Source organism: Erinaceus europaeus, chromosome 21, assembly GCF_950295315.1.
Source record: "Erinaceus europaeus chromosome 21, mEriEur2.1, whole genome shotgun sequence".
In the NCBI taxonomy this organism is placed as follows: domain Eukaryota; kingdom Metazoa; phylum Chordata; class Mammalia; order Eulipotyphla; family Erinaceidae; genus Erinaceus; species Erinaceus europaeus.
The window spans coordinates 10,000,723-10,018,133 of NC_080182.1; the positions used below are offsets into that span (position 1 = coordinate 10,000,723).

Consider the following 17,411-nt stretch of genomic DNA (forward strand, 5'->3'; position numbering starts at 1 on the left):
TTTATGACCAATGAAAAAGCAGGAGTTTTTTGGCTCTTAGCTCAAGTATGGCCTGGAAGCCATGTGTTCTGTCATTGCAAGTGACCAGAATATGCCATGGGCCTTTTGAGACTTAGATTGATGGGGGTAGGGGGGCAGTTTTAATATGATCCGTCTGTGGGGAACATAAAGGCCATTCGATTACATGAGTGGCTATCTGGGGATGGAGGTGTACAGGACAGTGTGGTCCCTCTGCTGTACCACCACTGGGCTAAAGAGTAAACCCTCCCGGTGCTTGAACAGGAGCATAGACAGACTTGGTTAGCTTAAACCCTTGACAAAGCAAGATTTTGAGGTCAGTCTCCTCTTTGATTCTTGTTTGGATTATTGTCATAAACACAAGGCTTGAGTCCTGCTGTTATATTTATACGGAGTCACAGAGAACCCAGTCAGTCAGCTGCACTTAGGCCACTCGCCTCCTCTGCTTTCTGCCTGGACGCAGCCCCCTCAGCACTGCCAAAATCCAGGTAACTGGAGGGCCGGGTGGGACAGCTCTGGAGCCAGACTGGGCAGCCCAGTGTAAGGGTCTGTGTCGCACACACGAGCAGTTGCTCTCAATGCCCCGGGTGCAGCCACAGCCAGCTCACTACGTCCCCACCCCTCTGAGTTCACGGGGGCTAAGGCAGCTGCTTTTCACCTGACACATCACAAGGATAACGCAGAGAAAAAGGAACAACCTAACCCCAGCGGGACATGGCCTGTCCCAGGGTGGGAGGCTGGCATGGAGTGACAGTGAGTGACAGGACGCTTGGCTGGGCAGTAGCCCTGCTTGGGGCCATTGTCTCCTTGTTTACTACTGCCTGTCCTCGGCAGTCAGTGCTAAGTTCTGGGCTGTTTGGCCTTGAGCTGCAGAAGGTATTCCTGGTCACACGAAGGGGAAGAACATCCCACTGCTCTGAAACAACTCCTGGGGAGACTGACTGGTGGTTCCTCCAATAACTGAATAAAGAAAAGATCCCTTGGCAAGTGGGAGAAAACTCCCCCCCACCCCATTTTCCAAAGCAGCCTGGCTGCCATACACCCCCACCCCAGGGTCCCAGGCAACCGCAGCCTGGCAAGAGGACTGTGCAGCAGGACTTCACGTGGGGAAGTCGGTCGGCGCCGAGAGACCAAGGGCAACTGCCTCTGAGCAGGACACCGGCTACACGCCCCCGTGTTCCCAGCTCAAGCTCTGGACACCACCCACCCCTGGGGAGGGATGCAGGCTGTGGAGTCCCAAGTCCCAAGGTCGCCCCAACTATAGGGAAACTGAGGAGAGGCCAAGGAACGGTTCTCCCGACACAGCTGCCCGGGACCCACCCGTTTTCCAGTGTAGACTGCAGGTAGTTCTTCCTCAAGCCAACGGCACCTGTGGCACCTGGCGACTGCTCCTGTGGGTTGAGTCTTGGTGGCTGCTGAGGATGCACACACCAGCTGCAGGGCTTTCGAGGGTAAAGGAACAACTGGTAGAAGGCAGGCTTCTACCTTGATGCCAGCGCCCCTCCTGGAAGGGCAGACGTGTAGGGAACGAGCTATCCTAAAACACTTGCATTCCCTGAGGGAAACGCTTAACCACCTGTGCGTAGTTAGTGGAGCCTTCCTAGTCCTCCCCCAAATCCTTGGGCTTGGTCTATGTCTGAAAAGAAGACAGGCCAGGCAAAAAGCAGGTGTGTCGCGTGTTGCCCGGAGCTGTGCCTGGGTGAGCCTCAGTTCGTGCCCGTTCTCGCCTCTACTCTGGAGGAGGCAGGTGCCTGCAGACGCCAGCAGGCAGTGGGCTGGACTGCCAGCCCCCCATCAGCACAGGCGGCCAGGCTTTTTATCGGGGCTCTACTTGGCCCACGCACACACAGAGGGGAAGGACTCCCGAGGACAGCAAACCTGAGGTCTCCGGGGCATCCCATGGGAAGCGAGCAGGTCCATTCTGAATGGGTTTTCTAGGGCCCAGAGTCAGACCATCTTAGGCGGCTGGGTCCAGGTTCAGCTGACTTTATTGGGTCCAGATACAGCTGTACGTGGTGATGTGGGTAGCCAAGGGTTGGTGCTGCAGAGACTACCTGTGCTGAGCCCCTTCCAGCCTAATGTCCAACAGCTTGGAGGATTTCCAGTGCCAGCGAAGCAACTACACTGTCAGCAGATGAACTGTGAGGGAGAAGAAGAAACAAACAAAAAAAAAGCAAAAGAGAAACACTTGGGCATTTTGGGGCCAACTGACCCCTCTGCAAGTGCTGGCCTGCTGCACCCACACGGATGCTACCATCCTAACGGCGATAGGACTTCTAGATGCCATGCCGTGAGCTGAGAACCCACAGTCCTGAAGAGCGGGGCTCAGGACTCACTGGGATTCCAGCACCCTCAGTGAGATCTGACCTAGCCCCGTGGGCGCTCAGTGCACAGGTGAGGCAGACAGCCACAGCCTGCCCAGCACCTTGTGACTGACTCTGCAGCAAATCACGAGGCTCACCACAGACACGGACTCTCCCAGCTCCTAAGTACTTTCTGCATGTTGGGCTTCTTATGTTCAAAGGCAAGGGCATGCAATTAGAAGCTCAAAAGTGGAACTGTGGGGAGTCGGGTGGTAGCGCAGTGAGTTAAGCACATGGCACAGAGCGCAAGGGCCGACGTAAGGAACACCACCTGCAGGAGAGGCACTTTGCAAGCAGTGAAGCAGGTCTGCAGGTGTCTATCTCTCCCCCGTCTTCTCTCTCCATTTCTCTCTTCTATCCAACAACAGCTATGACAACAATAACTACAACAAGCTCAACAACAACAAGGGCAACAAAATGGGAAAAATAGCCTCCAGGAGCAGTGGATTCATGGTGCAGGCACTGAGCCCCAACAATAACCCTGAAGGCAAAAAAAAAAAAGTGGAACTGTGTTGTTGTGGCAAATTGAGACACATTAAGACATGTGCCTTAACTGCTAGCAGAAAACAGAATGGCGCATGGCAGTGACCCCTGAAGTATGAAGCTAGCTCTTGGCACTGAACAGCACAGCAAGAGTCACCCACTGCCCAATCAATGGCAGAGGGGCACAACATAGGAGAGGAGGGCACGGTGGGCAGGGGTGTGGCTGGGAATTAGTTGGTCCCGCGGGGCAGTGGAGATGCATTTATTTGGACACGGCCTCTTTCCAGCAGAGCCCGGGCTAGTCTGGGGGGCTTCCCAGAGACCCTGTGACTGGCAAGGAGAGCAGGGCTAGCCTCTGGAAAAGCACTGCCAGCCACTCACTCGGTTGGCACAGGAAGACCTTTTTCAGTGGGGTCATCAGAACAGAAGCAGACAGTGTGGTAGGCGCCACCTCTCCATCTAATTCAGGGCAGACAGTGTGGTAGGCGCCACCTCCCCATCTAACTCGGGGCAGACAGTGTGGTAGGCGCCACCTCTCCATCTGACTCGGGGCAGACAGTGTGGTAGGCGCCACCTCCCCATCTAACTCGGGGCAGACAGTGTGGTAGGCGCCACCTCCCCATCTAACTCGGGGCAGACAGTGTGGTAGGCGCCACCTCTCCATCTGACTCGGGGCAGACAGTGTGGTAGGCGCCACCTCTCCATCTGACTCGGGGCAGACAGTGTGGTAGGCGCCACCTCCCCATCTAACTCGGGGCAGACAGTGTGGTAGGCGCCACCTCTCCATCTGACTCGGGGCAGACAGTGTGGTAGGCGCCACCTCCCCATCTGACTCGGGGCAGACAGTGTGGTAGGCGCCACCTCCCCATCTAACTCGGAGCAGACAGTGTGGTAGGCGCCACCTCCCCATCTGACTCGGGGCAGACAGTGTGGTAGGCGCCACCTCTCCATCTGACTCGGGGCAGACAGTGTGGTAGGCGCCACCTCTCCATCTAACTCGGGGCAGACAGTGTGGTAGGCGCCACCTCTCCATCTGACTCGGGGAGAGACAGTGTGGTAGGCGCCACCTCCCCATCTGACTCGGGGCAGACAGTGTGGTAGGCGCCACCTCTCCATCTGACTCGGGGCAGACAGTGTGGTAGGCGCCACCTCCCCATCTGACTCGGGGCAGACAGTGTGGTAGGCGCCACCTCTCCATCTGACTCGGGGCAGACAGTGTGGTAGGCGCCACCTCTCCATCTGACTCGGGGCAGACAGTGTGGTAGGCGCCACCTCTCCATCTGACTCGGGGCAGACAGTGTGGTAGGCGCCACCTCCCCATCTGACTCAGGGCAGACAGTGTGGTAGGCGCCACCTCTCCATCTGACTCGGGGCAGACAGTGTGGTAGGCACCACCTCTCCATCTAACTCAGGGGCAGACAGTGTGGTAGGCGCCACCTCTCCATCTAACTCGGGGCAGACAGTGTGGTAGGTGCCACCTCTCCATCTAACTTGGGGCAGACAGTGTGGTAGGCGCCACCTCTCCATCTAACTCGGGGCAGACAGTGTGGTAGGCGCCACCTCTCCATCTAACTCGGGGCAGACAGTGTGGTAGGCGCCACCTCTCCATCTAACTCGGGGCAGACAGTGTGGTAGGTGCCACCTCCCCAGCTAACTCGGGGAGGCCCACCAGCTTCAGGGAGTTTTGTCAGGCCCACACTGGGGCCCAGCTTTTCCAGACTGCTGCAGTCAAAGGCCATTCCGCAGCTTAAAGGCCAACAGAGGCCCCTGCTCCATGAACAGTCCTGCAGACATCTTCACGCAAGGTCGGGATTCCCTGGAGTCAGATCACGTGGCCCTCACCAATGGGCACAGCCAAAAGGAGTTGCTGCCCGAGTCAGACCACAGGACCCAGCAGGGTGAGGAGCGGCCCTTTCACCAAAGCACCCTGACCATCCCCTTCCCCAGGGATGAGAACCCTGCCGCTAACATACAGAAGTTGGCTGGGGGGAGTCAGGCGGTAGCGCAGCGGGTTAAGCACATGTGGCGTGATGGGCAAGGACTGGTGTAAGGATGCTGGTTCGAGCCCCCGGCTCCCCACCTACAGGGGAGTCGCTTCACAGGCGGTGAAGCAGGTCTGCAGGTGTCTATCTTTCTCTCCCCCTCTCTTCCCCACCTCTCTCCATTTCTCTCTGTCCTATCCAACGACGATGACATCAATAACAACAACAATAAAACAAGGGCAACAAAACAGAATAAGTAAATAAATACTTTTTAAAAGTTGGCTGGAGCGGAGCCTTCACAGATTCACCTTAGCAACGCCTTAACCACTTACACTTTCTCTCTAATGCCACACTCAACCCCCAGCAGGCAGATGGCATAGCAAGCACCCTGGCAGGAAATGCCAGCCACCCGCTTCTTGGATGCCCACCCAAGGCCGGTACCATCCTCTCCAGGGGAGGCTTTCCTTCCTGGGACAAACCCACCTCCACCCTCACCACAGTTCTGGGGTCGCCAGGCGGGTGGGGGAGGGTGACCGTACTCGCTGGGACGCCCTGAGCCCTCATGCCAGGCCCCGGTGCTGTCTTATCTGGTGAACCAGAATGCAGTACCAGGTAACAAAAGATGGACAGACGCCTGGGCACTGACATTTTTAAATGAAAGCACGGCAGCTTGTGTTTTCCGCATCTCTCAAGTCCAGGGCGTGGGTGAGCGTTTGCGGGAGGCGAGGACTCAGGCCTACTTACCCCTCGGCAGAGGCGAGCCACTCCAGTCCCTGCAGGAGGCTGCTTGCATTCTTGAGGCTGTCCAGGTGCTTCTCATTGGAGGTGACCTGCCAGAAAGGGAGGCGGCAGTGTGTAGCTGTCCCTGTATCTCAGGCTACTGGGAAGTGTGCTCTGAGCCCCAACCCTCGGGGTGAAGGCAGATGCTGAGTCCTGGGAGCGAGCAGGAGGGACACCTGGAGCTGGGGCAGGAGGTGACTCCTGGGGAAGCGGGGTGCCTCCACAGGAGAGAGCATGTGTTCGGGATGCCTCAACTTCCCAATTTCACACTTGAAATTTCTGGGAGCCTGCAATCTGGAGACCTTGGAAGAAGACATTCTAATAGCCAAACTTCCCGGAGACCCTAAAAAGTGTATCTGTTGCCTCAGTTCTAGAAGAAAGGAAAAACATTTGGACATCCCTGACTGTGGGTGACCCACCCCCACCCCCCCACCTCTCCCCTTGTGCAGAATCCTAAACTCCTGGAAATGGAAGAGACTTGGATGGGCACTAGCCTAGCCTGGGTTTACAGAGACCTGCTCAGTGCCCTCACAAAACAAGGGCAGATTCTGTGAACTAGAGAAAAGGTTTTAGGAATGACCCTCTGTTCTGGCCAAGTAACCAACTTGGTGGCTCCTCTCACTTCACCAGTGCTGTCATTAAGACACACACACACACACACACACACACACACACACACACACACACACACACACTTTGTAATGAACACTTGTAGAAATACTGCCTCTCCACATGGCCCTGTGGTTTCCTACAAGTTTGCTTTTTTAAAACCGCCTCACCTTGAATGTGGCATACAGATGAGGTCTTGGAAATGCAATCACTAATCTGAAGGGACACACACACACTCCTAGGCTGACAGCTGCAGTATTCCCAACAGCCAAGAGTGAAAGCAGCCTAAATGCCCATCCACAGGTGACTGGCTAAAGAAGTCATGGGGTGTGTACTCTATGGAATACTACTCTGCCAACAAAAAGGAACTAGAACTGGGGGTGATCATGCCTAGCAAAATGAAGAGATGAAAGGCACCTAGCTGCCAGATAGTGCCACTCATGGTGGCATCTAGAGAAATGGAATAAATGAACTTGCAGGAACAAGTCAAAAGAAAAGTCTTAAGACTTGTGAGAACTATGGTGGTTACCTGGGGCTACAGAACTGGCAGTGGGAGTCGGGCTGCATCAGCCTAGTGCAGCGGGTTAAGCACACGTGGTGCAAAGCGCAAGGACGCATAAGGATCCTGGCTCGAGCCTCTGGTTCCCCACCTGCAGGAGGGTCGCTTCACTGTTCTGCAGGTGTCTATCTTTCTCTCCTCCTCTGTCTTCCCCTCCTCTCTCCATTTCTCTCTGTCCTACCCAACGACAATGACATCAATAACAATAATAACTACAACAACAATAAAAAACAACAATGGCAACAAAGGGGAAAATAAATTTAAAAAAAAAAAAAAAGAACTGGTAGTGGACCACACCTTGTAATCTGACAATCTTGTAACCTACTATTAGTCATTAAAAAAAAAAAAATGAAGTCATGGAGCTAGATTGAGAGTAAGGGCTGCCACAGTAGTGTGCATGGAGCCCGACCTGCCTTCATGCCTTGGGGCTGCATCAGCCTGGCCACAGCGGACTGATGTCAAGGACTCCATCTCTTTCCCTTTGAGCGTAAGGGGCCTGGAGGAATCAGCCTTTCCCACTGCTGGTAAGGGGCTCGCCATTTCTAACGACTCATGGGGCTGAGAGGTATCGGGCTGATTAAATCTTCTCATCAACTCAAGTTACGTGGGGACGGACCTGCCCCTCCACTGAGATGCTGTCCCCACTGCTATTGCAACTGCTCCAGGTGTGACCTTTATGAAAATTTCTGACATTACGCTCAGCTCCGTGAGAAACCATTTGAAAATGTCAGCTGAGGCCCAGTTATGTCTAAAGGAACCATAGTTTTATACTCAAGGGTCTTCAGGGGAGACTGTCACCTGATTTTCTCAAAACTACCTCCTACTCAAAACGCCCATTCACTGCTCTACCAGGAAACTACCGGGGAGGCAGGCACCCCACACGTCAAAAAAAAAAAAAAAGTCTATATATACTCCTAAGGATAATTAGAAAGTGTAAATAGAAAAATCCAGGGTGGGGCACCTGGTCAAGCACATGCGTTACAGTGCGAGAGGACCTGGTTCAAGCTCCTGGTCCTCAGCAGGAGAGGGAAGGTATCACAAGAGGTGTAGCTGGTCTGCCGTTATCTCTCTGGCTCTCTATCTCCTTTTCCCCTCTCAATTTCTCTCTCTTTCTCTATCCAGTAACAAAGATGGAAAGAAAAATACAGTGAGAATTATGTGATCAAAGAAGAAATCAGAGTATTACAGTATCATGTACAGTTGCCATAAGTGCAGGCATAAACAAAGCCAGTCTAGAGAACTCTCAGAAGGTCAGAAATGGACCTGTCTTATCACACAACCATTCCTTCCCTGGGGATATATCCTAAGGAACCCAACACACCCATCCAAAAAGATCTGTGGACACATATGTTCTTGGCTGCACAATTTGTAATAGCCAAAACCTGGAAGCAACCCAGGTGTCCAACAACAGATGAGTGGCTGAGCAAGTTGTGATCTAGATACACAATGGAATACTACTCAGCTGTAAAAAATGGTGACTTCACCTTCCTCACCTCATCTTGGAGCTTGGAAGAATCAAGTGTGATAATCCACAAAGAGAAGGATGAATCTGATATGACCTCACTCTTGGGCAGGAATTGAGAAGAACAGAGAGGGAGAACAAAGAGTAGAACTTGCTTGGACTGGGTTGGAGGGTGGTGAGGACTTTCAGGTCCTGGTGTATGATGGTGAAAGCAGAGCAAGGAAGGGAGTGAGAGTGTTTTGCAGACACCTATCATGGTGAAAAGAAAGACTGGATCCAGCTGAGAATGGACTTGAAGACACAACAGAGGCTGCAGTTTGCTACTTAAAGAGCCATGGGTTCGAGTCCTGGCCCCACACGGAGCACCATGACACCAGGGAAGTCCCCACAGGTGATGGGATGGTGCTATAGTGTCTTTCTCCTTTTTCTCTGTCACTCCTTTTCTTTACATATGAAACAAAAAAAGGATGAAAAAGGTTGGCCCGGGAGCAGTGGAATCGTGTGTGAGGTCCCAGGGCTGAAAAAAATAAAAATACATAAGCAGCAGAGAGAAAAGAATTCAAAACATGAACAGAACCTAAATAACTACAGACAATAACAAATGGTGTGGGTCATGGGAGTTCCAGGATGAGAAGATAAAGGATGAATACTGGAAAAAAAATATCTGGGGAAAGCTTAGCTAAAATACTCTAGATGTGATAAAAGACATAAACCTACAAATTATAAAAGCCAATAAAACTCCAAACACTGTAATTCACAACCAAACAACTCACGGTCAAACTGGCTGAAGACTAAAAAGGAACCTGGAAAGCTTGCTGAGACAAAAAAAAGGGAAAAAAACAGAGGCATTATGTATAGGGAATCAATCATTTGACTCAATGGGTTTTCATCACATTCAGCCCCAAAGAAATGGCAATATTTTTCTAGTCCTTGAAGGCAAAAATTATATATATATATTGAACTGCAATTCTATACCTAGCAAAAATATCAGTTAGGAATTAGGGTGAAATAAAGATATTCTCAGGTGAAAGAAAACCAATTAAAAAAAAAACCTAAATTAAACTCACTAACTCTAAAGGAATTGCTAAAGGGAGTTCTTCGGGGAGAAAGAAAACTCACCAGAAAGGAAACTTGGAACATTAGGAGTGACAGGAAAGCAACAGAAATGGTAACTAGCTGACGGACATAGCAGAATACGCCCTTTAAAATTAAAGTTCAATATTAGAATAGTGAAATATATGATTTTTTTTTAGAGACAGTGCTAAAGAAGATCACAGTACTGATGTTTCCTTTTTTTTCATCAGTGATGTAATATTGATCTACAACGTCGCGAGATAGCAGGGGTTTGATTCTGTGGCATTCCCATCCCGTTCACTGGAAAGTGTAGGTTCCCCCAAGGTCGCAGGTATGGGTTAACTTTATAACTGATGTGTGTCTGTTTTGGTTTTGCCCATTTTTCCCCTGTGGTCCTGCCTTCATTTCTTTTCTAAGTAACACCTGCACCTATTACTTTTTACTTTTTGTTTGTTTTCTCTGAAGCTTCCTTCAGTGTGGTGGGGTCTGGGCTCAGGGCTAGGTAATGCACAGCTCAAAGCAGATCACTACCCATGTGAGCTGTTCCTTCAGCCTGATAAGGTTCTAGATAGATAGACAGATCAGCCTGATAAGGTTCTCAATAGATAGATAGATAGACAGACAGACAGATAGACATATGCTACAGAAGGACCATGAGCAGTAAGTAAAGTGGTAAGTTTCTATTTCCCAACTGAAATGGTAAAATATTGATTATAAGTAACTATGAAAAGTATTTTATAATCCCAATAGCACCCACCTAAAAATATGAAGAGATTGCACAAAACAAAACAGATACAACTAATACTAGTGGGAGTCGGGCTGTAGCGCGGTGGGTTAAGTGCAGGTGGCACAAAGCACAAGGATCAGCATAAGGATCCCGGTTCGAGCCCCTGGCTCCCCACCTGCAGGGGAGTCGCTTCACAAGCGGTGAAGCAGGTCTGCAGGTGTCTGTCTTTCTCTCCCCCTCTCTGTCTTCCCCTCCTCTTTCCATTTCTCTCTGTTCTATCCAACAATGATGACAATAACTACAACAACAATAAAAAACAACAAGGGCAACAAAAGGGAAAATAAGTAAATTAAAACAAATTTAAAAAAAAACAAAAAAATTAATACTAGTGACTATTCAAACATTTGGTTTAAAAGAAGGCAGGAAATGAAAAAGTGAAAAATGAAAACAAATAGAAAAAAATAGATGACAGATAGATGGACTATACTTAACATATCAAGATTATCGAATTGTTGGAGAATCATAAGGTCTTTTTTGTTGTTGTTGCCTCCAAGGTTATTGCTGGGCTCGGTGCCTGCACCATGAATCCACTGCTCCTGGAGGCCATTTTTTTCCCTGCTTTTGTTGCCCTTGTTGTTGTAGCCTTGTTGTGGTTACTATTATTGTTGACGATGCCATTCGTTGTTTGATAGGACAGAGAGAAATGGAGAGAGAAGGGGAAGGCAGGGAGAGGGAGAGAAAGATAGACACCAGCAGACCTGCTTCACTGCCTGTGAAGCGACTCCCCTGCAGGTGGGGAGCCAGGGGAGGGGGGCCTCGAACCAGGATCCTTACTCCAATCCTTGTGCTTAGCACCATGTGCACATAATCCATTGCACTACAGCCTGACTCCCTATATTTTTCTATATAAGAATGCATCCTGACTTTTCTGACAACTCTACATTACATGTAAAAAGTCTAAATACAACAGATAAAAGACATTTTGTGACTGATTAGAAAATGATCCAGGGAGTCGGGCAGTAGCGCAGCGGTTTAAGCGCAGGTGCTACGAAGTGCAAGGACTGGTGTGAGGATCCCGGTTCAAGCCCCCGGCTCCCCACCTGCAGGGACGTCGCTTTACAGGCGGTGAAGCAGGTTTGTAGGTGTCTGTCTTACTCTCCCCCTCTGTCTTCCCCATCTCTCTCTATTTCTCTCTGTCCTGTCCAACAACAACGACATCAATAACAACAGTAAAACAAGGGCAACAAGAGGGAATAAATAAATAAATAAAAATTAAAAAAAGAAAAATGATCCAATTCTATTACACACACACACACACACACACACACACACACACACATATATTCTTCTATATAAGAATCTTAATTCAAACATAGTGGTATATGTTGGCTAAGTGTAAACATGTAAAAAAAAACTAGTGTGAATATTGGGAAAACTAGATTTCAGAGTAAAGAGAATTATCAGGGGTAAATAAGAACATACTGTTTTAAAGGTCATGATATCAAACTACTAACAATGAATATGTACGCATCTAGAAATTAAAAATACGGGGCTAGTGGTGGCCCAGCTGGTTAAGCACACACATTACATGCCCAAGGCCTTGGGTTTGATCTGCTCCGCACCTGTGTGAGGGAAGCTTCACGGGCCATGAAGTAAGTTCTGCAGGCATCTCTCATTGCCTTTCTCCCTCTCCAGCTCCCCCTCCTTTCTCAATGTCTGTTTACTAAATAAAGAAAAAGGTAAAAAAAAAAAAAAAAAAAAAAAAGGTCTCCAGGAGTGATGAAAACATCATGTAGGCACTGATCCCCAGCGATAGCCCTGCTGGTCGTAAGAAATAAAGAACACGCTACTCTCACAGTGACAGACAAAATGTCAGCAACAACAGAGAAGAACGCAGTGCCATCATCAACTGGCTGGCCTCTGCTGACATTGGCAAAGCATCAGTCAACAACAAACAAATACCCCCCCCCCCCCCAGTCCATAAACACTCAGGAATGTGCACAGCACTCTGGGTCATAAAACAAATCCAAGGTGAACTGAAAGTTCTTCAATTATATTTTCTGATCGTAATGAAATATAATAGGAATAAAAACAGCGACAGCAGAAACATCTCCGATCCCTTTGTGACTAAGCATGCCTACGTAATTCCAGGCTCAAGGGAAACAGGACCACAATAACAAGGCAGCCAAAGTGAAGGGCAGACCTAATTCATCCCTACCCTGTGGTGTTTCTCCCCCTCTCCCAGTCATGTGCAGGCAAAACGTAGAAGGGACACAGATAACTTCACAGAACAAGACAAGCAATCGTGACCTAACTGACACGTTAGCTAGGAAATACCATCTACCAGCTACTGAGCACATATTCTTTTCAGGTGTGTATGTGAGCTTTTTTTTTTTTTTTTCATGCATCAGCCAAATTACAAAGCAAGTTCTAACACATTTCAAAGGGACAGATTTAACAAAATATGTCACGAGTCTGTATGCTCAAAGCTTCAGAAAGAAAATGAGCAAGTTGATACAACCATAAGGATCATACAGTAAAGACATTACTTCTCCAAACAAACAGGTGTATTCTAACTTCTATGAAAATTCCAGCAAGATTTTCTTTGTGTGTACACAGGATAGCTAACACTAAAAATTGCACAAGGAGGCAAGCAAACAGTTAAGAACACTTTTGAGAAAAGTGAGAGAAAAAAAGGGGGACAAGATAAAATAGGAGGAAACAGACTGCAGAATACTAAGATTTCATATATCCCTTTTGCCATGACGGTATGAGACTGGCAAAGGGATAGAGACAGAGTGGAGTGGAATGCAAAGTCCAGAGGCAGACCCATGATACAGTCTCACAGGCTGGACAAACACACAGGTGAGTGAATAAGGAGAAGACACTGCTGTGAAAGAGGTGCTAGAACAAAACAGATGCCTATGTGCCAAAGTATGAGCCTAGACACAGCGTCTGTTGTTCCTGCTGTTGGTCTTCACTGCTCTGGGCTGACTCCAAGATGCAGCATCAGCAGGAGAGACACCACAGAACAATTCTCCCCGCCCTGCCCCCGATGCTGAGCAGAGGGGCCCAGCTGGAATAGGGGGTCACACTTATGGCAAAACAGGCACCCACCCTAAACACCCAATTATGCACCCTAAACACACATCTTGTGCTATAAAGAAAATATAATTCAGGGAGTCGGGCGGTAGCGCAGCGGACCGGTTAGGATCCTGGTTCGAGCCCCCGGCTCCCCACCTGCAGGGGAATCACCTCACAGGCGGTGAAGCAGATCTGCAGGTGTCTCTCTGTCTCTCTTCCCCTCTATCTCCCCCTTCTCTCTCAATTTCTCTCTGTCGCTATCCAATAACAAATTTAAAAAAAGTTAAAAAAATATAATTCAGAATGGATCATGGGCCTGAAAGGAAAACACATCAAGGAAAATCCCGGGAGAACAGTCCCCATGGACCCTGAGCTTGCTGACATGTTGTCATATATCACAATAGCATGATTACCACAAGGGGCGGGGGGAAGAAGTTGCATCCTCATTAAACCTTTGCTCTTTGTAACTTACTGGTAAGGGAAGAAGAATCAGACTGGGGGGAAATATTGGCCAATCACACATAAGCTAGAGAACTTTTATTCAGAACATGTAAAGAACTCTTTAAAATTCAGTGAGAACCACCAAACCAGCTTTTCGAGTGGGAAGAGAATCTGAAGAGATGTAACAAAGACTGGAGTTGGGTGATGAGCCCCTGAAAGCAAATTTGATGTCATTTTCCACTGGGACAAAGCAACTAAAGCCAAGGTCACACCGCTTTAGCAATAGGGCGAAGGTTCATAAAACTGGCAACAGCATATGCCGGTCAGCGTACAAAATGAGAAGAAATTCGCACTCCTTGCTGGTGAGAATCTAAGGTAAAGCCACTTGAGAAAGCCAGTGGAATCATACCAGGGACCTTGCAATTGCAAACTTACATATTTATCCAGGTGAATCAAAGACTTAAGCCCACAGCAAAACCTGCAGAAGTAGTTTTATTCATAATGGCTCAACAGTGAAAAGAAGCAGAATGTCTTTAGAACGGGAAAGAAGAAGCAATTATGCATTCATGAGGTACTTGCTATGTAGGCCTGATTGGATCAGGGTAATTTTTGAGCAGACAGAATTTTAACTTGCCTTTTAAAATTATTTTGTCCTATGATACTAATTTTTTAAAATTTCTTTATTGGGGAATTAATGTTTTACATTCCACAGTAAATACAACAGTTTGTACATGCATAACATTTCTCAGTTTTCCATGTAACAATACAACCCCCACTAGGTCCTCTGTCACCCTTCTTGGAGCTGTATTCTCCCCCCAGCCACCCACCCCCAGAGTCTTTTACTTTGGTGCAATACGCCAATTCCAGTTCAGGTTCTACTTGTGTTTTCTCTTCTGATCTTGTTTTTCAACTTCAGCCTGAGAGTGAGATCATCTCATATTCGTCCTTCTGTTTCTTACTTATTTCACTCAACATGAATTTTCAAAGGTCCATCCAAGATCGGTTGAAAACGGTGAAGTCACCATTTTTTACAGCTGAGTAGTATTCCATTGTGTATATAGACCACAACTTGCTCAGCCACTCATCTGTTGTTGGACAACTGGGTTGCTTCCAGGTTTTGGCTATTACAAATTGTGCTGCCAAGAGCATATGTATACACAGATCTTTTTGGATGGATGTGTTGGGTTCCTTAGGATATATCCCCAGGAGAGGAATTGCAGGATCATAGGGCAGGTCCATTTCTAGCCTTCTGAGAGTTCTCCAGACTGTTCTCCACAGGGACTGGACCAACTGACATTCCCACCAGCAGTGCAGCAGGGTTCCTTTGACCCCACAACCTCTCCAGCATTTGCTGCTGTTACCTTTTCTGATGTGTGACATTCTCACAGGAGGGAAGTGGACGACACCAATTAAAAAAAAATTTATTTTATTATTGGATAGAGACAGAAAGAAATTGGGGTGGGGGGAGAGAGGGAGAGAGACACCTGCAGCTCTGCTCCACTGCTCGTGAGGTGTCCCTAGAGGTGGGCACCAGGTCCTCGCACACTATAGTGTATGTGCTTGACCAAGTACACCACTGCCTGGCCCCTACCGATTTCCTTTCTTTCTTTCTTTCTTTCTTTCTTTCTTTCTTTCTTTCTTTCTTTCTTTCTTTCTTTCTTTCGTTTTCTTCACTGGGGCTGGTTGCCAGAAATACCAATCCACTGCCATTTTGTCCCCATTTTATTGGACAGAGAGAAAAAGCGAGGGAAGGGGAGACACACACAGAGAGAAAGATAGACACCTGCTTGTGAAGCGTCCCTCCTGCAGGAGGGGAGCTGGGGGCTCAAAGTTAGATCCTGGCATCTAACTCGTCCTTACGCTTAGGTGTGCCACTGGCCTCCCTCCCCACAACACCAATGTTCTATGATTAGTCAACCTGACAATACTGAGATTTCAAGTGACTTTACAATAAGTGATTCTTTCAAGTGAATTACTCCACTCTCCCAGAGTCTGGTCTCAACTCAGGCCACAGAGGGTAATAAAGACAGGAATCCGCTAGTTTGAGTCACCCATGTGTTAGGTGCACACCTTGTCGGGCTCCAGGATCCGGTTTCAAGCTCCTGACCCCCACCTGTGGGAGGGGGAGCTTCCTGAGCAGTGGGGCAGGGCTGCAGGTCCATCCCCCCTCCCCCATGTATCTCTGGTTCTATTTAAAAGAAAAAAAGCCGCCAGGAGTGTTGGATCCATCGCACAGGCCCAGAGCCCCAACAACGACCTGGGGGGTGGGGAGACCAACCTTCTTTTACAGGAGTTTCACTCTGCCAGACACCATTCCTTTTAAGCCTATTTTCTCAGCACTGAAAACTTTCACAGACATGAAGCTGTACATCTGTGCCCAAGTCACTACTCCTGTTTCTCCGTGGCAAAATAGACACATCCATGCAAAGAGAGCCTGGCCATTTTGACTAAGGTTGGAGTAGAAGTGACACCTGTTCACTGTGATGGTGAGCTCATGGCTAAGCGAGAGTCTGAGAGCTTCTCTGGGCTGGGACTACAGTCAAGAACAGTAAAATGACTTAGGGAGAGAAATAATACTCAAGGGGATGGTCGGAGTGTAAACAACCCTGTCTTCATGCAGCTACTATGCTCATTAAAGGAAGTCCGTTAATTCCCATAATCCAAGGCAAGCAAACTCAATTTCATTTTGCAACCAATGTACTATAACAGAGATATAAACAGAGATTCCTGGGCCCCTGATAGTTCATTATTATTTTTTAAATTTTTTAAAATATTTATTTTCCCTTTTGTTTACCTTGTTGGTTTTTGTTGTTGTAGTTATTATTGTTGCTGTTGTCATTGTTAGATAGAACAGAGAGAAATGGAGAGAGGAGGGGAAGACAGAGAGGGGGAGAGAAAGACAGACACCTGCAGACCTGCTTCACCGCCTGTGAAGCGACTCCCCTGCAGGTGGGGAGCCGGGAGCTGGAACCAGGATGCTTAAACCGGTCCTTGCACTTTGCGCCATGTGCGCTTAACCGCTGCATTACTGCCCGACTCCCTGGACTTCATTATTTTAAAACATTGAATGCAAGTGTCCATTTCCAACATGCCTGGCTCATAATTTTCTGTTTTCTGATGAAAATATGAAAGCTACATGAAAATACATCAGCCAGACGAGTGCTTGTCATTATCTCATGGTGCTAAGACATCTGACTGGTAGCTATGTGTGCTAGAAAAAAAAAAAAGTCAAGCAAGCGGTTCTGGGAGGCAGCACAGCAGATAAAAACAATAAGCTTGCAAGCATGGGTCCTGAATTCAAGCCCCAGCATTGTATTTGCCAGAGTGATGTTCTGGTTCTCTCTTACACGAGCAAATAAATCTTGAAAATCAACTGAAATGAACACAGGGATTTTACTAAATATATCTTGGCAGACAGGGATTGTTGAAAAACCTGATTGGGCTGAGGCGACAGCTCACCTAGGAGGAGGCCTGCTCTGCCAGGTGCACAACCCAGCTTTAGCCTAACACCCACTCCGCTGAGAGGAGCTTTGGTGCTGCGGTGTCTTTCCTGCTCTCCCTCTTCCTCTTCCTCTGACTCTGTTTGAAAAAAAAATAATAATAAGTCAACTTGTAGTGGTGAAGTCCCAGTGATGATAACAATTCCAAATAAATAAATAAATAAATAGGGCTGGGCAGTGGCACAGCGGGTTAAGTGCACGTAGCGTGAAGCACAAGGACCCGAGTAAGGATCCCAGTTCGAGCCCCCGGTTCCCCACCTGCAGGGGAGTCGCTTCACAGGTGATGAAGCAGGCAGGTCTGCAGGTGTCTGTCTTTCTCTCCCCCCCCC

General features: G+C 48.4%; 1 protein-coding gene across 3 annotated transcripts in view; it reads right to left on the reverse strand.

Moving 5' to 3' along the window:
- Nucleotides 1-1,988: 1,988 nt before the first annotated feature.
- The window catches only part of ULK4 (unc-51 like kinase 4), a 511,677-nt gene continuing 496,254 nt past the window's right edge, over nucleotides 1,989-17,411 (reverse strand). For all 3 annotated transcript variants that reach the window (XM_060180360.1, XM_007517784.3, XM_060180362.1), the window contains 2 exons: nucleotides 5,591-5,676; nucleotides 1,989-2,157 (listed from right to left, as the gene is read on the reverse strand). In XM_060180360.1, coding sequence (XP_060036343.1) covers nucleotides 2,094-2,157; nucleotides 5,591-5,676 — 150 coding nt within the window. In that variant the 3' untranslated portion in view covers nucleotides 1,989-2,093. The remainder of the gene's footprint in view (nucleotides 2,158-5,590; nucleotides 5,677-17,411) is intronic.